General features: G+C 44.5%; 1 protein-coding gene across 8 annotated transcripts in view; it reads right to left on the reverse strand.

Moving 5' to 3' along the window:
- Positions 1-24,552, reverse strand: part of DLGAP2 (DLG associated protein 2) — a 1,048,830-nt gene that overhangs the window by 270,361 nt on the left and 753,917 nt on the right. For all 8 annotated transcript variants that reach the window (XM_075598227.1, XM_075598230.1, XM_075598229.1 and 5 more), the window contains one exon: positions 18,343-19,415. In XM_075598227.1, coding sequence (XP_075454342.1) covers positions 18,343-19,415 — 1,073 coding nt within the window. The remainder of the gene's footprint in view (positions 1-18,342; positions 19,416-24,552) is intronic.

A 24,552-nucleotide genomic window follows, 5' to 3' on the forward strand; every position in this document is an offset into this window, starting at 1 on the left:
ACTGCCATACATGCATGCTCCGCTCCTGCACTCGCTCCTCTGAACGCCTCTGGAGGAAATACTCTTGCAGAATTCCTTCACTACAAATGTATCCAATCCTGTTTCAACTCTGCCCTCTCCTAAGCTTAACAAACCTACCTTTCTTCACTAATCTCCACTCACAAGTCTAACCCATGCCGCCTCCTCTCTGTCTTTGACTCTTTAAACTCTACTCAGACATGTCTGTTACCTGTTTTTCTTTCTCCATGTTACCTCAGGACTTTGCTTTCTATTTCAAGAAAAAGGTGGATTCCATATGTCAATGCATCCCCTTGGAATCATCCTCATATACTACAGATCCTCTTCCTAATTCTCCTCCTTCCTTCCTTGACTCGTTTTCCTCTGTCAAAGACCAGGATATGTCACTGCTGAGCTCCTCCTCTCCCTCTTGACCCCATTAGCTCCCATGTCTTCAAACCCCTTGCTTCCACTCTAATCCCTACACTCACGCAATTTCAACTCCCCCCTCTACTCTGGTACCTTTCTCACCTCCTTCAAGCATGCAGCAGTTATACCTTTATTCAAAAACAGCATACTTGGCCCTACTTTACCTGTCTCTCTAACTGTTGCCCTGTCTCCCTCCTGCCTTTTGCCTCTAAACTCTTAGAATATATTGTATTCTCTTACTCTTTGATAAAGCTTCGAGAGGTGCGAAACATCCTTCGCTATCTAGGGTTTGTTTTTGCCAATAAAATAGTTTTTATATCTTCTAAGCAGTCAAACCCTTTTCAAGCTGTGCGCCACCGTGGTTCCATTTCTCTCTGGTGCAAAGGTCATTACACCCTGCTTATACTACTCAACCTATTTGCAGCCTGTGATACTTTGGACTACCCTCTTCTCCTTCACATTCTCCATACTCTTTGTTCGCATAACAGAGCTCTATCCCGGAATTCCTCTTACCTCTCCCGTCATACTTTCAATGTCTCGTTTGCTAACACAAACTCCTCATCTTTTAATCTTTCTGTGGGCGCACCTCAATGGTCTGTCCTGGTACCTCTTCTCTTTTCTCTTTAGACACTCTATCTAGGTGATTTTATAACATCTCTTGGGTTCAAATATCACCTCTATGCTGATGACACACAAATGTACCTTTCAACGCTGACCTTACAGCTTTACTGTCATGCTGAAGTTGAACGAGATGAGGCGGTGAAGTTGCCTTGTGAAAAAGATTCAGACCGGGACTGGATCATAGGTAATACTCCGAGTGGTACGTCTGGCTGTATGTGTCATTAAAGTGTTCTGCACTTACCTGTGATCTAGTCCCGGTCTGAATCTTTTTCACAAGGCAGCTGCACAGCCTCATCTTGTTCAACTTCTGCTACTCATCTCGGTAGGAGCACGCTGATGCTGCCAGTGTCTACATCCATGCCCAAACAGTGAGTCATCTTTGTTACTACTGGTCCTACTCATATAAGACTTACCTCACACCAGAGGCTATTGGGGGGACCGGACCACTGTTATTTATTGTGGCTACGTGGGACACATTGTTACACAGACAGCTACTGTGAATAAGGAATATTATTACCATATATTTACCAAGTTTGGTACGCACTGAGAAGCGCCACTAGGGGTTGTGAGACTCCCATTCTCTTTAATGTCATGCTGGATGGGCCTCCACCAACTCAAACTTAACATGTCAAAGACGAGCTCCTCATACTTACTTTAAAGACTGGCCCTACTGCCCCCTTCTCTATTACTGTTGGCAGCCCTTCATAGGCCCAGTATTACAAGAACACTGATTAGGTGTCACATTTGACTCCTCCATCACATTCTCCTCTCCCATTCACAATGTAGCTAAAACCTGTATATTTTTCAAATACTGCTAAAACTCACACAGGTCATCACTCTTTCCCATCTCGACTATTGTAACCTACTGTCCAGCTTTCCTACCGTACCACACACCTGTCTCTGCCACCATCTATTGCACACGCTGCTCCAGCAATCGTGTTACTCTTTCTCAGCATCTCACCTGTTGAAATCCCTCTCCTGGCTTTGGGTCCATCTGAAAACACACCTACGGTATTTAATTCAGCATTTGGGTAGCTCTGTTGGCTGACACTATGTGCATTTCTCATGTGCATTTACCATGGCCCCTTGCAGATGCACTTACCATAACACCCTTCTACTGTCTGTAAGTTCTCCCTACTTACCACTAAATTGTAAACTATTCAGGTCAGGGACTCCTTTTCCTAATGTTATTTTTATGTCGAAGTGCTTATTTGTACATGTCACGTGTATTACTGCTGTAAAGCGCTGTGTACATGAATGGTGCTATATAAATAAAGACATACATACATACATACTCATATGTTTATTTATGTATTGGATAAAATATCCATTTCTTTTCCATGACTGACCAATCACAAATGCCCTGTGTTATGAAGGGGAAAAAAGTGCCAGGGCATAATTATCATGCATTTCAAGGGTGTTTGCAATCCTGTTTCCTCATAGAACAGGCTATCAAAATTCTTACTCACGCACTCATTATATCCAGATTGAACTACTGCAACTTACTGTACTTCTAGTTGGTCTCCCTTTCTGCCGTCCACACCAGTCCATTGGAAATGCTGCTGTCTGGCTCATTCTCCTCACTAACCACTCTTCTTCTGTGTAACCATTGTGTAAATCACTACACTGGCTACCCATACCCTACAGAGTCAAATGCAATACACTTGTGCTCAGCTATGCATACATTTGTGTAGCCCTGGTAAGAAATGGGGCTATAGTTCTATCCTCCTCCTGGTATAATCCCTGGTAAGGGCAGGTTGCCAGGAGTTATCATGGGTTTCCCCCACTTAAAGCACTTGCCCTGAATGGTGGAGGGAGGTCACCCGACCCTGTGTCAAAGCAAGAGACATAGGGGCAGTGCCTGCTGAGATCATAAAAGAGCAGTGCATGTCCTATTTAATGTGTGTTCTGTCAGTCTGACAGTAGTGATAGTGAGTTAGGAGGAGAGAAGTGATCAGCTCATGAGTAGAGCTGATCTAGCTATAGTTAGTGAGGTGGACCAAATACCCCTCACCATGCGTAGGGGGTGAGGGAAGAGCTAGCCCCACTCTGGATGCCTTTGGTCCAGAGTGGTGGCAGGGAGGAACATCACAAGGGAGAACAGTTAGTGGACTGTGCATGAACTGTACCTGTCGGCTGCTGCTGCTGCTGCTGTCCTGCTGAGAATAAAGAGACTGCTGATTTTAAAGATAATCCTTGTGTGAGACTGGAATCTCTCATCCCTGTGGGGGAATCTCTGTGGTAAGGATTCCACCCCGCATTCCTGGGGCTTATGGAGGAGCTATAGTTCTATCCTCCTCCTGTGTGTAAACTCTGCTAAGGGCAGATTGCCAGGAGTTGACATGGGTTTCCCCCGCTTATGACACTGGGTTGTGTGAGTGAAGGTAGGTCACGTGACCCTGTGTACAAACAAGAGACGCAGGGGCGGTGCCTTCTGGAGGTTATATAAAGCAGTGTCACTTCCTATTTAGAGGAGAGTGAAGTTGGAGTGTGAAGTGTTAGTGAGTTAGGAGCAGAGGACTGATCAGCTCATGAGAAGAGCTGATCTGACTATATATAGTGAGGCGGACCAAGTACCTCTCACCCTGCTTAGGTTGTGAGGGAAGCGCTAGCCCCACTCTGGATGCCTTCAGTCCAGAGTGGAGGCAGGACCATCAAAAGGGAGAACAGTTAGTGGACTGTGCATCACTGTACCTGTCGGCTGCTGCTGCTGCCCTGCTGTGAATAAAGAGACTGCTGCTTTTAAAGATATCCTTGTGTGAGACTGTAATCTCTCATCCCTGTGGGAAACTCTGTGGTAAGGATTCCACCCCACATTCCTGGGGCTTACTATAGATGGAGGCGCTGCACCATTGCACCAGAACAAAGGCATCCATTCCAGTAACCTGTTCCTGTTATCCCCCATGTCATCGCGGGAGACTCAGGCCCTCCTGTTGCCAGCAGGTATGCACCACACAGATGGCAGGCAAATATATCAAAAAGTGGCGCTCCAAAATTATAAACACAGATGTGAAAAAATGTGATACTTATACAAACATGAATTAATGCTGCTTAACCCAGTGTGGGGTCGTTCTCTCGATCCCGTGGACAGTGAAGAGGTGAAGATCATCAGGAAGCGCAATGTCATGTAAAAAACAGAAGAAAATTCCCTGATGGTGCAGTATTGTGATTGATATGTGATAAATATCAAGGTGCAGTGTGCTGGATACTCACAAGTGTAGAGTGAGCAATGTTCCCATAAAGGTTTCTTTATGTGTGTCAGCCCGTTGGACCGTCAGACAGGTAAGTGGAATGGTAAGTGCTGGAGACCTTAAGTGAATAATAAAACGGACATAGTGCAGACTGTACAAAATATCTTTAAAAGTATGTATATGTGCAATACACTCACATGGTTTTAAAAGGTAACAAGCGTTTAGATCACACAGGTTGGATCTCAGCAATGAATGAGCTGTTCTCTGTCCCCCCTCTGCCTCGGTAAGGCAGAGACAGGTAAGTGTCACTCCTGAAGAAACCGCAATACGGAGAAACGCGTAGAGTGAGGCTGATGAGAAAAACCCCACAGGATCGGCGTCCCCCAGAGCAGATGACGTCACTTCCGGTTTCCGGTTAGGGTGAGACGCACCGGTGACACGCAAGCCTGCCGAGGCAGAGGGGGGACAGAGAACAGCTCATTCATTGCTGAGATCCAACCTGTGTGATCTAAACGCTTGTTACCTTTTAAAACCATGTGAGTGTATTGCACATATACTTACTTTTAAAGATATTTTGTACAGTCTGCACTATGTCCGTTTTATTATTCACTTAAGGTCTCCAGCACTTACCATTCCACTTACCTGTCTGACGGTCCAATGGGCTGACACACATAAAGAAACCTTTATGGGAACATTGCTCACTCTACACTTGTGAGTATCCAGCACACTGCACCTTGATATTTATCACATATCAATCACAATACTGCACCATCAGGGAATTTTCTTCTGTTTTTTACATGACATTGCGCTTCCTGATGATCTTCACCTCTTCACCATGCACCACACAGAGACACCTAGCCAGACCCCAGAACACCTTAGGGGACCCGATCTGTGATTGGGAGAGGGAAGATGGGCTAGATTTGGAGGTGCTGCTGAGATTGCTAAGAGCAACAGGACAGGTTTTCAGCGAAGCAGAGCTGAAAGATGTAGGTACACTTTCAGAGCAAGTGCTGCAGAAGGAAGAGCATTTTTGCAGACTAGGGATAGTCAGGAGAGACCGTCCTTTCGCACAGTACACCCTAGGTGCCCTAGGAGGGTAATGTAAATTTGGATAACGAGGCTATAGCTGTTCTAGTCGCCTTGAGGCAGATAGTGTAGGATTCCTGTGGGGGTAGCCTGTTAACAAGTTCAGGGACTTAAGCATAGGGTCTGCACTATGAGTGGCCAAACGTAGGTTGACGCCAGTACTTAGGAATGCCAAGTACACTATCCAGTATCCAGAAAACACACCACAGAGTGCTTCTAATGGACCATCAGTGAGTGCGGTGTACAAGGAGAGAGTTCTGCTTAGCCTGGGGTATGCCATGCATTATATTCATTGTTTAGAGCACCATTAAGTGTAGAAAGTGTCTAGGAACGAGTTGCACCATAGACACAGAGTAGCGCTATTGTGGGTTTAGAGGGCTCACTAAAGATGGCGGCGAGAGATACATGTGCTCTGCGGGGCATGGAGGAGGTTAAAATGGCGACAGCTGCGTCATTCACTGCAACGCGTGTTGCAGCCAGTCCAAAATGGCGATTCCCGCCAAGCCTAGATCGCGCACGTGCTGCGTGCAAGCAGGCTGTAAAAGAAATGTGGCGAGAGATGTGCAGGGGTTTGGCGCCAAACCCAAATCCCCAGCCAAAAGAAGGGAGCGGCGCGAAAGCCGAAGCCACACCCACCTGTGCAGTGACTGGCCGACGGATGAAGCCACGTCACACAAAGAGAGAGAGTGCCCCTCCTCTTGTTTCCACCAGAGGGAGGGGGCACACCAAGAACCAATCCAAACAGTCCTCCGCAGCGGAATTAGAGACAGGAAGTGAGGCTGAGGAACTTCACTTCTGCTTGACTGGAGAAGGAGAAGGAGCTAAGTGCGAGACCAGCAAGCTGAGCGAAGTAACCCCGCGCAAAAGATGGCTGACCTAAGCGTAACCACTTATCAGCTTCCAGGAGGCTTCCTGGCTGTGGAGGTTGATGGCCGAGAATATCTGCGGTGCCTGTGCATCCAATGCAGGTCACCCAGACCGGCCCCAAGTACAATGGCACGGTGCCAACAGTGTGGCACGTTCTACGTTTGGCTTTCGAGCCATGCCCTATGATAAAGACCCCGCGAAATGCCTCTCCAGCTTATCGAGGAAGAGGAGGCAGATGCGAAGGCTGCCCTGGTTCCATATGTCACCCCTGCGGTAGGGACCCAGGCCCAGCCACCAAGAGATGTCCCGACGGAGGAGAGCGCGACTGCCGTGGAGGTACCGGAGCGGGCCCGTTTCGTAACCATACCCACTGGCGGTGCTGCAAGGACTCGAGTTGATTCCCCAGCGGAGAAGCCGTTGCAGTCCTCGTCGGATGAGAGAGACAGCCTGTCGTCGGTGGTGATGTGCCGGCCGGCGGACCACCCCAGCTGTAAAGAAGAAGTCCCTCTTACCCCTGAGATGGAGCAGACAAGTCCGGAGACCCCCCGATGGCGAGCGCTGGTGAGGCCTAAACCGCGTAGAAGTCCCATGGCCGTGGCGACTCCCAGTGCGGCGGAGATGGGATCCGAGACGGCTCCGGAGGAACCGCAGAGCATCGCAAGACAGGGGAGCGGTAAGAGGATACCACCACCCCCTTATTCCCGCCAGGTGAAGGAGGAACCTATGGAGAGAGAAGGGCTTGAGGCCTACCTGCCTGCCCGCCCGCGATCCTGATGGTCCACCACCGCCCCTTCCGGCCTTCGACGCACTTCCGGTGCGAGACCAAGGAGCGGATGGAGATTCCGCGTCAACCAATGATGACGTCACTTCCGGGTCAGACTGGCGCAGAGGCCCAGAAGCTTTGATTGCTTCCATAAGAAGAGCTGGGCTGGAAGCAGAGTTCGAGGAGTTTAAGGCACAAGTAGCCAAGCGAGGAGCCCGAAGTGCTGCCGAAAGAGCCAGTAAGAAAATACCTACAGGTCGTGGCATCGCCCAACTCAGAGACACTGTAATGGACTTTTGCGATACCATTGTCACCGCCCCTAGCGCCATTGCCCTGGCCACTGCCCCTGCCCCGTGTCGTGCCACTGGGTCCTAGTGGGAGTAAGCTGGATAAGACGCCCGAGTTTTCAACTGATTGGCGGGATTGGGTGACAAGTGATGAGGGTTCTGATGGGGATATACCATTGTCAAGTGTTGTACATGTACCTAGCCCCACTGTGTTTAATCCCAGAACACCTTAGGGGACCGATCTGCGATTGGGAGGGGGAAGATGGGCTAGATATGCATAACACCTGTCTACATCTCCGACCTAATTTCCAAGTACACTCCCACACGCAGTCTACACTCAGTTGCTGATCCACATCTCTTTACCTCCCTTATTACTTCCTCCCACTCAAGTGCTGCTCCCCAACTCTGCAATTCTCTTCCATGCACAGACTCTCCCCTACAATACATACATTTAAAAATGCCATATGTAACACCTTTCCCCCCCCCCCCTATCGCAGATGGGGACCATGTGGGGAAATCTACACTTATGTTACCTGATGTGGTGGGTTGCCTGATAGGCTCACAGAAGACCTAAACCTCTGCCTCTGGGAGCCTGGGGTTACCTGATTCGTCATACACAGCGCCTCCAACTGTAAGGGTTCCCACCTGAGTGGGATGGTCCTCTTACAGGAACCACAATAATTAGACACGCACACAATGTATGCTAACAACTGTTTTACTATTGCTACTACTAATAAATTCGGTACCCTGTACCACACAGAATAATGCATATAGCCATACACATAGCAGTGCACTGGGTGCACACATCAACATAAGTATTCCCCAGAGTACCTTATGTCCAAACTCACCCACGTGTGTTGGAGATAGCGCTATCCCTGGACGTGTTGGTGCACTACTTATAGATACCTGCCCGGGGCTCCAGCCCGCGGGTGCCGCTATACAACAGAATTGGATCCGCCTGATCCGACGTGATGTCCTCCTACGCGTGGGGTGAATTCCAGCGTGGATAATATCACCACGGCTCCGCACCGTCTGTACTTTGATGGGGATCCGCCTGCAACCGGCAGGCCGCAGTCACTGCTTGGCGTGGCCTCTGAGAAGATAGTCTCTATATAACTCTGGGGGGTCTGAGCCCAGACCCAGGAATCAGGCTGCGCGCCACTGAGTGGCTTCTAACTTAACCCAAACAGCTAAAGGGGCAGAACTCCTCAAGTAGGGCCTGTCCCTGAAGCAACCACAAACTGGGGCAATGGTAACTGTTATCTGGGGCCTCTGGGGTTAACTAGGCCTAGTGCCAGGGGCTACTGCTCCCTGCACACACACCCTAACTCACCCAGGTCCCAGCTCCAACTGACATTCCTCTAAGCCCGCGAAATGTATCTCTTTCCCTGCTCCCGGGAATCCTGGTCTCTCATTGGCCACTCTGGTACACCTGGTGTATTTGGCCCTAACCCTCATGGGACTTGTAGTCCAGCAGAGGCTACAGATACATTGGGGCCGCGTGCGCGATTCCACTGTGCATGCGCGACTTCCTAATGGCCGCCCCAACTCCTGCACACCTTCTGCGCATGTGCGACCACTGCGCATGCGCGCGCAACCACAATGGCGGTCCCCGTTAGCCGGGTGCGCCGCAGAGCTTCTTGAGGCTCGGAACGCTCCCTGCTTCGGCCCCCACCCTTGCAAACAGCCGGCGGGTCCGTCGCTGCCTCCGGCGGCACCCGCAACCGCACTACCCGCAAGGAGGGGGATCTCGGGAAGCTCAAGGGGACTGGGCTACACATAAAACACACTTTTTAAGCAGATTTATCCAACAATCTACTGATGATGATATCAAAACCCTTGCTAAGAAACTTGCATACACTGTCCCTTGTGTCTTCACTCCCTTCCTTCTAGATTATAAGATACATGAAGCAGGGACGTCCTTCACATTGTCTCGGTTTGTCTTAACACTGATGTACTGTTTTGACACACACACACACACACTACTGCTGGCATGTGCTACTGGTATGTGCTATTATACATTGTGCTGCAGGGTCCTCTGACCTGAAGAAAACTTTTTCAAATGAATGGAAAATAAAAACTATTGAAAACAAAGCGCAGTCACACACACACACACACACACGCAGACACACACACACGCAGTCACACAAACTCTCACGCGCGCACACACTCTCACTCGCGCCCACACTCACGCGTGCACACTCTCACGCGCGCACACACTCACGCGCACACACACTCTCACGCGCGCACACACTCTCACGTGCGCCCACACACGCTCACACTCTCATGCGCGCACACTCTCACGCACGTGCCCACTCACGAGGAATTCACAGTTAGTATAAATATAGAAGTGCAAATAGCTAAAACAGGATGTGTGCCGAGCACGCACGTTCTAAGTCAAACTTCTTTGCGTTTTGTCACTGAAATTGTGTTTTGATTTTTAATTAAAAAAATTACCATCACAAATACAATTTCTGTGACAAAAGAGTGACAAAAGATGAAGAAGTTTCACTTAATATGCGCGTGCTCGGGGCACACATACTTTCTTTTACATTTATATTCATATAGGTTATTATCAAAACCCCTTATCTAACAATGGCTGTTTAAAAAAAATAATAATATTGTAAATACAATTTCTGCATGTTGAAGAATTCTAAAATGACAGGGAAAAAAAGAAAAATGGAGAATAAGGTAAATACCTGTTTATTTATAAATAAATCATTTCTAACACATCAATAAATGTTTAAAAGTGAGCTTTCAACGAGTTCTACATGACAAGCTGTATACATTACTTTTTCATGAAAAAAATTTTTATGCCGGATTTGACTCAAAACCCCCCAATAAATCTGGCCGTGGTGTAACAAATAGAAAGTAATGTCATCTCTGGATGAAGTTGCACATTTTTATTGGTCTCGGGAACTAGCTTTTATCCAGCGGCCATTTTAGGCAGACAAGGAAGGCAAAGTGCTTCTTATCTGCTGTCAAATTCTATGTTTGGTGTCTACTGGGCAAGTTTTCTTGTCCTGTGGATCAACGTATTCATCAATTGGGAACCGGGGATTAGGGGACCACAGATTCAGGTAGTAATAATAATAACAATAGTGAGAAGTGAGGATTGCTGTTTTAAAATCCTAAACTGTTTTTATTATAATTTTATATACATTCAACTGGAGCTATAACCACAAAAAAAAAGTTGCAGTACAGTGACGAAGGTGCTGCTCTAAGTTGGGGATCCAATTTGTACATCAGTCCTTGAAAATGTACCTTTTCCATTCTTTTCTTTCCAGGCTGCCATACACACAGTATCAAAAACAAAACTGACTTACAGTATAGTTCTGAATATATTTCTGCAGTGCTCCTTATTTTGAGCGGGACTTGATAGTGGTCTCTCACATCAGCAATTACAGTATGTGAACATCATCCTTCAGGTTAAGTTTATTCTATGTCCATACATCATCAAGAAAGCAAATACAATCAATACACATCGTAACATTTAGATTGTACGGCAGGGACCCCCTTACCTATTGTTACTCTCATGTCTGAAGCGCTTATTCCCATTATGTGTTATATTATTACAGTATGTCACATGTATTACTGTGGTGACGCGCTTTGTACAGAAATGGCATTATATAAAGAAAAATATACATACATACAATTAACATTATGGGGCCTATTTAGTAGCTTCAATAAGTGAGTTATCGACAGTTTTGAGCACGTCGAGCCAATTTGCATGTGTAGCTATTGAGAAAGCTCTGATAACATGCCAAACTCGCTCGAGAAGTGCTTCTTCATGATCGATAACTGTCCTGCACAGACAAACCGTGTGGGAGCTCCAAAAATGCTCAACTCACATTTTTTTGAGAAATCAAGCTACTCAGGTAGCTCTGAGATTCAAATCGCAGCTAAAACCTGAAGGGTGGCGAGATGGGATCTGCAATGTGATTCTGAAGACAAAATGTATTTTTACTACATCGGATTGAAGCCGGGTGTCTCCGGAGCTGACACGCATTAAAATATCTACTCCGATGACCCCCTACTTCCATCCTATGTAACAAAAATAAATTTACAGGCAGCTTCATTAGCTTAGCGGCTAACCCCAGGACATACTTGAAAACGGGAGGTAACTCTCAATGTATTACTTCCAGGTAAAATATTTTATAAATAAATAAATAATTGGTGGTAGAGGGGGTGGGTGAACGGGGTAGTTGCCCCTGGGTGGGTGTTTAGGCCTCTGGGGTGGTTAGCGGGAGGGGTTAACCCCTTCATTACCTTAGAGGTAGTAACCTCTAAGGTAATGAAGGGGTTAACTCCTCCCGCAATCTTCCCGGTAGGCCTAACCACCCAACCCAAGGCAAATACCCCCTTCACCCACCCTCTCGGCACTCAACGCACCAGGTACTCTAGTTTAACCCTTTCATTGCCTTAGCGGCTAGCCGCAAAGGTAATAAAGCTGTTTTTATTTTAGTATTGAAGCTGGGAGTCTCCGGAGCTGAACCGCATTAATTTAAGCCTTGTGTACCCCCTGCTTCCCGAGTTACAGACCCATATATGAGGTGAAGGTATCTCCACAAAGTTTAAATGTTCCGATTACATGAAGCAGGAGATTGAAACAATGCAGGGAGATACTGGCACCCTATACCGGGGTCTGTAACTAGGGAAGCAGGGGGTCCCCGGGCTCAAATTAATACGATTCAGCTCCGGCGACCCCCTGCTTTAATGCTGTGTTAATAAGAAATGTGCTAAAAACAGTGCAATTGCCTGTAAAAGCTGTGCAGTGAGATGCAGCTCTCCCTGTGCAGCTCTTACAGACAGCAGGCAGATTGCAGGGGCAGAACTTAGAAAAAGACAGAGATAAAGGCACTGCTATCCCGAGCGGTATGGCATTTTTCTCACTCAGGGTTTCTGACTTGCGATAACTCTTTCTGATTACCATGATAACACAAATATCAGATGTTGAGGTAGGTCATCCCAAAATGTTCGATTTGGCAGTGATTGTATCGAAGCTACTAGAATGAGGCCCAATGTTGGAGACTCAAAGTGTAAGGTGGTGTTGGAACATGTTGAGTTTTTATAGTGCTTGACCCTTCTGCTTTATACATTTACTGTATACGTACATCAACCACCAAACGCCTTGACATCTATACCATTTATAAATATACCTAAGCATCTATAGTCTGTAAACGAGACCTTTTTTGGTACAAATTTAATAAACAATGTCGGTGCACATTTTAAAAGTATAAAGTAATATACTGTAGATATGCAAAAATGTGTAAAAAGATAAATGTCTTTAAACACTTATTTATGTCTCAAGGGGATTTCCATTGTCTCAATAATGATTTTTAAATACAATGATTCCCAATAACAATATGTACAGTAGAGGAATAACGACTGTCGCACCGCGGTATTTTGCCAAAAGCAAAAAGTTTACTTGTTTAATTAACACGAGTGCAGAAACAGATTACGCAAACTTTTTTGGGGGGGGGAGGAATGACCTTTCATCAGGTTTATAAACCTAATGTGTGAATAAAACAAGCAAACTTTGCTTTTTGAAGTGGAGAAATACACTGGTGAGGCAGTGGTTAGTCCTCTACTTAGCTGATATAAACGAGACACAGCAGGACTCTCGGGACAGCCAGCAAAGGGAACCTACATTAATAAGGTAGCCATGTGACGCTGTGTTAGCAGAATTATAGATGACATCCTGCAAGTGAGTCAGCAAACTGTTTAGTTTTGCTTAAGATGTACAGTACTCACAGTGATGAAACAATAAATAATGAATTTGAATAAATTATGAAAAATAATTAAAAACAAGACATAATAATGAATCTTTCCACTCAGATAACACTATTTAGATGCTGAAAGAAAGGATAAAAACTAAAATGTACAAATATACCGTGAAGAACAGTGGAAAGGGAGGAAAGTACTGCATCTCTGAAATGCTTCTCACTCACACGCAGACAGAAGAGATCTCCATAGGGCAGTCATTTGACTGAAATTGGCACACGCTTAGCCCTTTGAGTGCCCCGAAACGTAGCTACTAAATCATGGGGTCTGGCACTCCCTGAGCTTCATGACAAAGTAGTTACGTCAAAAAAGAAAATGCTAGTTTTGCTAGGGGATGTTTGTATTATTGATTCCGTTCCATCATCAGTGATAGAGCGATCATGTGATTGCAAGTGATGGAGAGGCCCTCTCGCACTCAAAGGGTTAAAACAGTCTGCGTGTACAGAGTTAGGGAGGTCTCGCCCATCATCGTTTTGGAGGTAATATCAGTGAGGAGCTCTGATAGGAACCATAATTGATGGTCAGACACAGGGAGGCAACAGTGCGGATGGATTGACCTATTACTGTAATTATGGGAGTAGCATACTGTATTGCTTCAAGCTTGTGCCAAGTTCAGTAAAATTACTGCACTATGGAGATTTCCCCCGTCTCTGCTTCTCTTTTGTCACAGATGTTTTTTACTACTGTTGTATAATGCAGAGCGGCTAATGAGTTTGTTTTCCCTTGCCATTGTGCATGTTGTGTACTTGAATTAACCAGCTCTCTGTCCCTCTAACTTGCACTCTTCAGAAATATTTGCATGTGGTGCTGTATGTGTACAGCAGTATTCACATTTCGCTTTGCCAGATAAATATGGCAGGTATAGCAAATAGTCATTAGGTGAAGGATGTGCTCTGGGATCATAGTAGAAGACTCTGGCCCCAGATCCTAAATGTCTGCAGTTACAAATGGCGCACCTAAATGGCCACTATTCCACACCCCAAAACAATAAGGCAGACACTCCATTTGGGGGACAACAAGGCCACAGCTTTAATGAAATTTTACATTTACAAACTTTCCACACCCCTTGCCAGGCAGCTCGACAGTAATTAAGAGCCCAACGACATACAGAAGCCGCGGTTCGTGACTATCAATAAAAAGGCAAGTAGAATAATTCCACAGCGTGCAAGCATACCCTGGTATTTCCTTACACCTAGGGCTCTCCCAGCCTAGCAGGCCAGCACCCACTGACAATTGTGACAATAAACCATCATAAGAATACCAAGATGTGTATATGGTATTTCCCCTCTGTACACATTTGGCTAATAGGGATATTAGACACGGAATGGGATGTTTGGCCGCGACCAAAGCGCCACCGGTGCTCCGCCACCAGGACAACTCATCGCCTCGCCGCCATCCACAGGGCTCCCCCGCCGCCCCGTACACCCGCAGATCTCACCAGACGCAGGTGACATCTCCCTAGCCGTCGCCCCTCTGCCGGCATTTGTGAGTGCGCCCGTGCTGTGCGCACACACGAGCTCACAAATGCCGGCGGAGTGGCATTTCTCCCCATTTCTCCAACCTGTAAAACCCTCCCTGCAGAAGCCATTGTGAAAGACATGAATCTGCTATCTGAGCGCAGACTCTTGGGATTTCCAATTATTATCACCTGTTCATATAGCACTATTTCCTTTACTTTGCCTAGAAAAAGAATGGTATGGCAGCCATGGTTCCTCATAGGTACTGAATGTGAGTTAAAGGGAAAATAATTTTTGAGAAGTCAAAAACGCAGCCTACAAATCCTAAAGTGATAAAGGAAAACCGGCAGATCTAATTCAATACATTTTTTCAAATGTCTTTCATAGTCTCGTCTATTTACACAATAATTGGAAGGCTTAAGTCTGTGTTTGTTCTGTGGGAGAATCCAGTTAAGACTTTCTGTCTGCCTTGCAGCAGCAGGCTAATTTCAGCTCAACATCTGCCTGGTCTTCCTAAGACTGGCGCTAGCAATTTTCAGATACCATCACCTATTCCTCCCCCATATTCTCCTGCAATTTTCTCCCCTTGCAATGGGCCTTCACATATGCAGCACTGCATACAGTATACTGTATACTATGGCAGGTAATAGGCCAAACTTATCTAATTCCATAAACTCTTATTAAATCTTTTATTGTATTCCCTAATGTACAATCATAATATACTTAGTTTTCTGTCACGAGTTGGACATATTAACAATTATTAATCATAACAGAATAGTTCACTACACAATATTGACATCAATTGTGGTTATTCTATGGGGGGGGGGGGGAAGAGACTGCAGGTTGTATATAAATAAGTGCTGAAGGAGTGTAATCCACTTGTCGGATTTCCTTGTGATCTTGGGAAAGTTACTTCATCTCAATGTTCCTCAGGCACTGACAGCAAGCTTGGAAACTCTGCAGCACGAATACATTATGTCTGTAAAGTTCTATATGCAGCTATACACACCTTGTCATATTGTATAAGAAAAAATATTATTTAGGGAAAATGGGGAGAAGGTGAAGCAACACATTTGGTCCACTACAAATTGATTAAATTGTATTGTTAGTTTAAAAAACCCAAACATATACTTATGCTGTCAGATGTCGAATTTACATTATTTTTTAAGGGAAGCAGAAAAAAAGGCAATTACTACAGCTATTTCAGTTGTTCTTTTACTTATCTAGAATTATTGTATTTAGTCTGACTGCTTCTTGCAGTGTAGGCAGAAAAATAACGTAACGCACTCTAGCTTTTGTTAGAGATGTGCAAACTGCTGTATTTGTTGAAAACAGTTCACCGCAAAATATTGTAAGGTAGGATAACCAATGTGAACTTAACTTTGGCCATGTAACCTTGACAAAAATTGTGAAATTCCAAATTTAAAAAAGAAATGATCTCAAAATAATTGTGAACTGGGCAATTTTATACATCTCTATTACTGATAATTTTAGAGAGTACTTCAATTACTTAATTTGACACAAGCTACTGGACGGATACACTAAAATCAGTCAAATCAAACAGCAAGTGAAGAAGCAATTTCAGAAATGTTCAAGTGTCTGGGTCCATAAATGATACATATTTGCTAAGCAGCTCTATTCTATAATAAAGGGGAGCGCAAACTTCTTTCCATGTGCCCCCTTTCTGGCAGTTCCCCTCTCTCCACACCCTCCCCCCCCCCATCTTACCTCTGCTCCTGCGCCATGACGCTACGTTTCCATGGCAACGTGACGTCACATGACCTTGCGGCGTCATTTTAAGCCGCGTTGCCATGGCGACGCGTCTAAGAAGCCGGCGGAGCCAAGGTAAGTGAGGTTTACAGAGGCCTTTGCTGCTTCCCTGGCACTTAATTTAAGTGAATTCGGGAAGCGCGCGGGGCCTCTGTAAACCCTGCGCGCCCCGCAGTCAGTCTCACGTCCTCCCCTGAGGGCATGCCCCCCAGTTTGCACACCGCTGCTATAAGACACCTTCCGGTCACAGGAGGAACCTTACAGCCCATTCACGTGAAAGGAGAGAGACTTCACAAGAATGTCTTATGGAATAGCCCATGGACCAACATCTTTACTAAGTTTTCCCAGTAATATAATCATATTCATAGGCTCTTCTTTAATTTTTTTAACCGAAATGATCTTTTCAAAAGAAAAACTCTGAAGAAGTAACTGTAGCGTCCATAGTGACCCAAACATTGAATTGTGCATGCTGCTCTGAATTACCAGAACAAGGTAGCATGGAAATACTTGACTCAATTTGTTCTTTGATCAACCGTAGGTATGCAAATTTTTCTCTGGGTATTAATATGGTCTTGCGTTTAATTTAATATAGTGTTTTAAATACGGGTTCTTTAAAGCAGCAAACCCACCCAGAAGCATATGAGTTTATATAAAATTGCTATCTTGCCCCCTGAGCATGTCCTGCTCTTTTTATGGTCAAAATAAAGGTGGACTCACGGCACCATAGTACAAACACCACGGGGTGCACAGCAAAAGTAGTCCTGCTACATGCAGAACCACCGGTATCATGGAAGATTAGGAGATAGAGGCACTCCAGATGTCTTTCAAAAAGCCATACATTTATTAGTGATCAACATTTCATGTTGATCACACTGTATGATGTTTGAAAGACCTCTGGAGTTCCTCTATGTCTTCATCTTCCCGCTCTTTTTTTTTAAATAAAAACAAATCTCTTGCTTCTGAGGTTATCAGATTGCAATTGGCTGTGGGGAGAGGTTCATTTTAACCTCCTGGACACTTAATATTTCAAACACTCATATCTCCTGAACAAAGCCTCAGAGAGGACCAGAAGCGATCTATCAGAGTAGTAAAAAATAAAATGCAAAAAAAAAAAAAAAAACAATCAGCATTGCTGATGCTTTAATATCGTTTTATCAAAATACTTCCGTAGCATTAGTAAAGGCATTTAGAAATAGTTATATAATGCAACAGAAAGAGTAAGGGAGGAATGACTTGTTAGCGTAACTCTGGCACATGTCAGTATGCCACATAAATGTGTTCCCAATATGTTGCAATCTTCTCTATTGATACTAAATAGAATTGTCTGCGTCTGTTCTGATATTCGTCCAATAATGTGTATACTTAGATTGTAAGCTCTGCAGGCAGGGACTCCTTTTCTTAGTGTTACTTTTATGTCTTAAAGCACTTATTTCCATTATGTGTTATATTATTATGTCACGTGTAGTACTGCTGTGAAGTGCTACTGTATGTACATGGATGGCGCTATATAAATAAAGATATACATATATAAAACATTGCTTGCTAGCCATTTGTAGACACCACAGCAATAATCTTAAACAGCTGTACTACCAGGACATAAACAAAATACTGTACAACCTTTAAAAAAAAGAGAATATAAAGCAGAATCTGGTGAACTTTCATCAGGCACAACTACTGTTATAACTTTGTCTAAAAATACTGTTACATATATAGATGTAGCCACCAGTATTAGAACTCTTGCCTGGAAGATTCTGGGGCAGTCTCACAGTAAATGCCTCAACATTTCTGTGAGATTCTTAATGGCCCATTGGATTAACACAGCAGGGGTCCCTGCAGTCCCATTCAGTTTGAATGGGACTGCGGGGACCCCCCGTTGTGTTCATCCGATGGGCCATTAAGAATCTCACAGAAATGTTGAGGCATTTACTGTGAGACTGCCCCAGAATCTCCCAGAATTTCCCAGGTAAGTATTCTAATACTGGTCGCTGAATCTGTGTATTTATCCTCCCCATATGAAAGGCTCCACCACTAAAACCTTTGAAAGGCTACAGAAGAAGTCAACTACTAATAAATATCACCCTGAGCCTTACCTGAAGGTAATGGCACGGTCTCAAGGAAGATTTGATTTCCTGATGGACTAGAGGCTTATCCAGGTTCAGCGATGATTTGCGATAGGCTTCTTTAGCTTGACTTACAGTAAGTGTAGACCAGGAACTCCTTTTCATATATTTACCTTCTGGCGTCATTGACAGCCCTTCACATGTAGAACATTTCATATCATTGTTACTTTTAGAGGTCTTAAGGGAAAGATCTCCAAAGTGCCCCTGAAGAGCTTCAGGATAGCAATGAGATATGTGATCAATGTGATGCCTATTCATTACACTAGGCGTTCGATAAGTACTATCACTGTCCAAATTATCATCAGAGCTCCACCAACCTGTCATCCCAGTTTTATGCTTGCTGTCTGGTTTTCGTTCCTTACTTTTACTCCTTTTGCTATGCTTTGAATAATGACCATGATGGTGATCATCTCCTCGACTGTCCCCCTTTGTACCATTTACATTTCCTTTTGATGAGCCTTCCAAAGAGTGAGACTTTGTAAAAAGTTTCTGAACAGAATGAACAAGGTGACGTATTCTCCCTGGGCTTTCAGTGCGCTGTTCAGTTGAGGTGGATGTCTTCTGATATTGCAAGGTATGAAATCCATCCCTCTGCAGAGGAAGCTGCTTCTCAAATTGATCCAAGAGGTTAGCTGGGATTCTATTAATTTTACTACTAGTGTGTGACACAGCACAGTCATCTCGGGTATCATAATGTGAACTATAGTGCATTCTGGGAAAAGTGCTACTTGACATGTGATCACTCATCATCACAGGCATCATCATGCATTCTGAATGAATGGAACTCCGTGGTGAACACCGGTGGTGATCCATTTGACAGCTTTCTGTAGGGCTGAGCAGATATGATTGCCTAGGTTCCTGCCCATGGTGGGCATGATCATGTACATGTTCACAATCTTCAGGGGATGCAAGGCCACAAGTATGACCAGAGCATAGCTGTGATTGATTTCGGCTACCAGATAACCCTTTCATGTTCCTAAGGCCAGGAGAGTATTTTTCCTCATTGAAGTGCTGGGAAGGTGACCATGAGTATTGCTGTTGATCTGCAAAAAAGGATATGTGCGTAAATATATACCATATATACCATAATAAACACATTGTTACAAAATAGTGTAATATACAGTAGGCAGTCCACATTATACAAGAACTATATCATATCACTTATGACCCACACATTTGTTAACTAAATAGAATGTGGTTTTAACATAATTAAACACATGGTAAGTTTGAGTAAAACCCTTTAGAATAGTCTAGAAGAAAACACATTGGTTTTTATTCCTATTGCATATAGGAACTTTGTTACAATGTGTTATATTTTGTTTTAATATAAGTGTGTGAATTTATCCATTTGACTATTAAAGATTGGTCTCTCCTTGTGCAGCGACTGATATCACACCTAGTTGCAGGCGAGTTGTCCTGAATCCTTGCCAATCCTTCCCATGGTATCTCTGGAAAATGTAGCAGTTCTCGATTCCACATGACTATGATTCCTTCCTATGCATCCCAAACTTCCTCCATTCACAGATATATTTTCTATACAAGAACAGACCTGAAGCTTTTCCTTTTCCATATTTTGTATAATTGTAAGTCTTATGGGCCTTATTTTATTCAAGCTGTTCGGGCCATTTTCTACTGAAAAATCCCTATTTAAGTCGATGGGTGTTTTTGGCCAAACAGCTTGAAAGCAGATATACAGTAGAATAAAGCGTAATACTTTAAAAATATATATATATTGACTTCTCAATACTTGGCGAGCTAGTAATCAGAGTACTTTTAAGTAGATGTTACATGGCACAAACATTTTATTTTTTAGTCGTTTCAATTTTTAAGAACCTAGCATTACATAGCTGAATATCAATTTTATTCAGGCCTACAGTATGTCTTCCTTCTTCCCAGCAAGTTTGACCTTGTCCTGCTGTCTTTACATAACATAGGTGTGAATTAAAGGTGAAGTTCCACTAATAGCAGTGATCAAGCATAATATGTACTATATGTACTTAAGTACTTTCAAATAAAATTTAAAGTCTGAAAATGTTCATTTGTTTTCAGTTTTACTGGTGCAATACCTGGTAGTTGAGCAAGAAACAACATTTTTGTAAATAATATAACAATCTTATTGGCAAAAAGGATGTAACAGTGCTTAAAGCAAATATTTGGTTGTTTTTTGTTACTTTGGAAATGAAGCACAAATTCCTTTTTCTTCATGGCCTCTATATGGAGTGTTCATTAATCAACCGTTTCCTTTCCCACCCTACTTTATCAGAGAGCCAATCAGGGGAAGTGGGGTTGGTGTGCCTGTGCCTGTGTAATCTCTTGTCAGTGACATCACACAAAACGGAGTCGCCAGAGAAAATCAAACCACTTCCGAGTCTCAGCTCCTCGTGTATACAAAATAACTTTACAAAATAACTTAAAAACATTTTCAATTTTAGCAAAAAAAGGCTTTAGCCACTCAGATGTAACTCTATATGCATATCACTAGTTAGTCACCATTAGTACACGTTGGTCTTAGGAGGACCTTTAACAGGGACTCTGACTGGTGATCTTGCTTGCTGCACTGTAGTAATACAGTTGTCTTGAGTCCCTTTTTGCGATGGGGCACAAGACCACTGGGGCCAGGTCCCTCCCCCCTTCACCTTTGTTCCCTGCCATGGTCTGCCCCCTTCTCCCCCTCCCCCTCCACACCAGGGAGTAACGTGTGGGAGGGGGAGGAGCTGGGTGATTCAAGTCCTGGGCAGGGGCAGGATATCCGGTCTGTTCCCTGCCAGGAAGGTTTAAAATCTGCAGACAACTTTAATACACGTAATCATAGCATTTCTTGTTTTTTTCAAAATCTAAAAAAAGGCAATTTATTTTCTAGAGGTTAGATAACATTTTTAGACTTTATTCAGTGTAACGGGTATTCCCCCTACCCCAATCGCAGATAGAGTGCATGTGAGGGGGAACCTATATGTTACCAGGTGTGGTGCAGTACCTGTTAGGCTCACAGGAGGGTTGAGCCTCAGCTAGTGAGAGCCTGGGGTGAATACTCTGGAACGATCTTACTTACAGCGCCTCCAACTGTGTAGGATTCTAGGAGTGTAGAATGTATCCCACACAGGACCCACATATAGTAACCACATACACAGGAGTATACGTATAACCGTTTACTATGTGAAGCAACAAACCATAACACATTACACATGCATCAGCTACAATAACTGTGTCACTCTGTAACACTACTAAGCACTACTATTATCTTATTGCTCTTTATACGTCCCCAATGTCAGGCACTCTACCTAAGAGTACGTACCCCTCGACCACCACCGTGTACCCCCACACCGTGTCCACAGTATAACCCTTGTCCCGTGGTCAGCGCTGCCACTATGTGTGAGTACTCTGTAGTTGGTGCACGTGATTAACAATACCTGCCCAGTGCGGCTCCACCTGGGCATTCAAAGGATCTTCAAAAAGGATCCGACGACCTCCTGGGCGACGTCCGATTACACCAGCATGGTGCTCAGTCAGGGCTGACCACCAGAGTATGGATCGCTCTCTCTGCGGAGTAGGCCTGATCCCAAGCCTCGGAATGGGAAGCGCAGCGTCCGCTGTGTCCCTAACTGTGCTGCTGACACTAAAGGGGGCAGGGTCCCTAACTTAGGGCCTGTCCCTGCAGTGACACAATCTACTGAGTGCAACTAAAAAGAAAAAGAAGCGCTAATTCTAAGGTGATATGTGCACTAATGTGTGTAAAATACATATTACCCTAACAATTAGTAGGAATATAGGGGCAGCCTATGATATGACTCTGACCACCTAGTCAGAGATGGGTGAACATGTGAAAAAATATATATCACTGGCGCCTATAAATGCATGTAAAATGAATAAATAATAAAAAATGGTATACAACCCGGACTGGTGTAGATATCTGGAACCCGGGATGATGATATCATACACATGGAAAATAAAAAGAAATACAAAACATAGTGTAATACTGCAAAAAAAACAACAAAATAACATAACATGTAGACACTAGACTATTAGCTGGGAGCTGAGACGCACAACCCCTGACGAAGAAAGCGTTGCCTTTCAAAACGCATAGGGTGGTCCCGCAGTATCCACTATCTGTACCTAGTATTGACTGCCCCTCACTGAGGCGAATCTGCTGTTGCAGTTCTACCATTCCGGCTCCAACTCTGGCACTCACGTGGTAGCAGGAGCTTACACGTTTCCCCTTGCTATAGGAGAGAGAGCGAGCTCCGTAATCCCTGGTATCCTGAGCCCATTCGGAGTGTCCTATGCGGGGGACCTGCACGGTGCAGTCTGCGTCTGCAGAGATAAAGCATTACAGCTAAGCTGACCTGTTTGGAATACCAGCACCACAGAAGAGAGGGGACACTCTCAGATCTGTCCACTGCCTGTTACCCTCTGCATCTGGTAAGTGGTCAATTCAGCCATTCAGTGGAATTATCTGTGGGAGATTTCTATAGGGAGAACATTGTATTATTTTATTAGTGTTGTTGTTTTAATAAATGTGTTTTTACTTTTGAAGTACACCTGTTGTGCGTCTCAGCTCCCAGCTAATAGTCTAGTGTCTACATGTTATGTTATTTTGTTGTATTTTGCAGTATTACGCTATGTTTTGTATTTCTTTTTATTTTCCATGTGTATGATATCATCATCCCGGGTTCCAGATATCTACACCAGTCCGGGTTGTATACCATTTTTTATTATTTATTCATTTTACATGCATTTATAGGCGCCAGTGATATATATTTTTTCACATGTTCACCCATCTCTGACTAGGTGGTCAGAGTCATATCATAGGCTGCCCCTATATTCCTACTAATTGTATGGGTAATATGTATTTTACACACATTAGTGCACATATCACCTTAGAATTAGCGCTTCTTTTTCTTTTTAGTTGCACTCAGTAGATTGTGTCACTACAGGGACAGGCCCTAAGTTAGTTAAGTCATCATCCCGGGTTCCATATATCTACACCATTCCGGGTTGTATACCATTTTTTATTATTTATTCATTTTACATGCATTTAAAGGGCCAGTGATATACATTTTTCACACAATCTACTGAGTGGCTCAGGGGCTAACTAGGGCCTAGGGGGCTGGTGGCCTAGTGCAGTGGGTCACTGACCCCTGCACCCTCACTTCCTTCCCCTAGACTCTCCTGGCGCCGACTGCACCTCTCAAAACCCGCAAAATGTATCTATCCTTGACTCTTTTTCCACTGTCTCAGAGGAGGATGTGTCGCTGTTGATCGCCACTTCTCCCTCTACCACTTGCCCTCTTGACCCCATTCCCTCCCATCTCCTAAAACCTCTTGCTCCTACTATAATCCCTACGCTCACACACATTTTTAACTCCTCCCTCTGCTCTGGAACCTTTCCATCCTCCTTCAAACATGCAACAGTCATACCATTACTCAAAAACAGCAAGCTTGACCCTACCTGTCTTTCTAACTATCGACCTGTCTCCCTCCTGCCTTTTGCCTCTAAACTCCTTGAACGTCTTGTATTCTCTCGCTTGCTCCATTTTCTCAACACCTATTCTCTCCTAGACCCTCTACAATCTGGCTTCCGCACTGCTCACTCCACGGAAACAGCCCTCACTAAAATAACTGACGACCTCCATGCTGCCAAAGACATAGGTCATTACACTCTGCTCATATTACTCGACCTCTCTGCAGCATTTGACACCATGGACCACCCCCTTCTCCTTCACATTCTCCATACTCTTGGTATTCGGAACAAAGCTCTATCCTGGATCTCATCCTACCTCTCCCATCGTACTTTCAGTGTCTCTTCTGCTAACACCTCCTCCTCCTCTATTGATCTCTCTGTGGGGGTACCCCAGGGCTCTGTCCTGGGACCTCTTCTCTTTTCTCTGTACACACTCCCAATAACATCTTTTGGATTTAAATATCACCTCTATGCTGACAACACACAAATATACTTTTCAACACCTGACCTTACACCTGCTATACAGACCAAAGTTTCTGAATGTCTCTCTGCTATATCATCCTGGATGGCCCTCCGTCGCCTTAAACTCAACATGGCTAAAACAGAGCTCCACATACTTCCTCCCAAACCTGACCCTACTACCTCCTTCCACATTACTGTTGGAACTACGATCATCCACCCAGTAGCCCAAGCATGCTGCCTAGGGGTCACACTCGACTCCT

This window comes from Ascaphus truei, chromosome 4 (genome assembly GCF_040206685.1).
Source record: "Ascaphus truei isolate aAscTru1 chromosome 4, aAscTru1.hap1, whole genome shotgun sequence".
Lineage (NCBI taxonomy): Eukaryota > Metazoa > Chordata > Amphibia > Anura > Ascaphidae > Ascaphus > Ascaphus truei.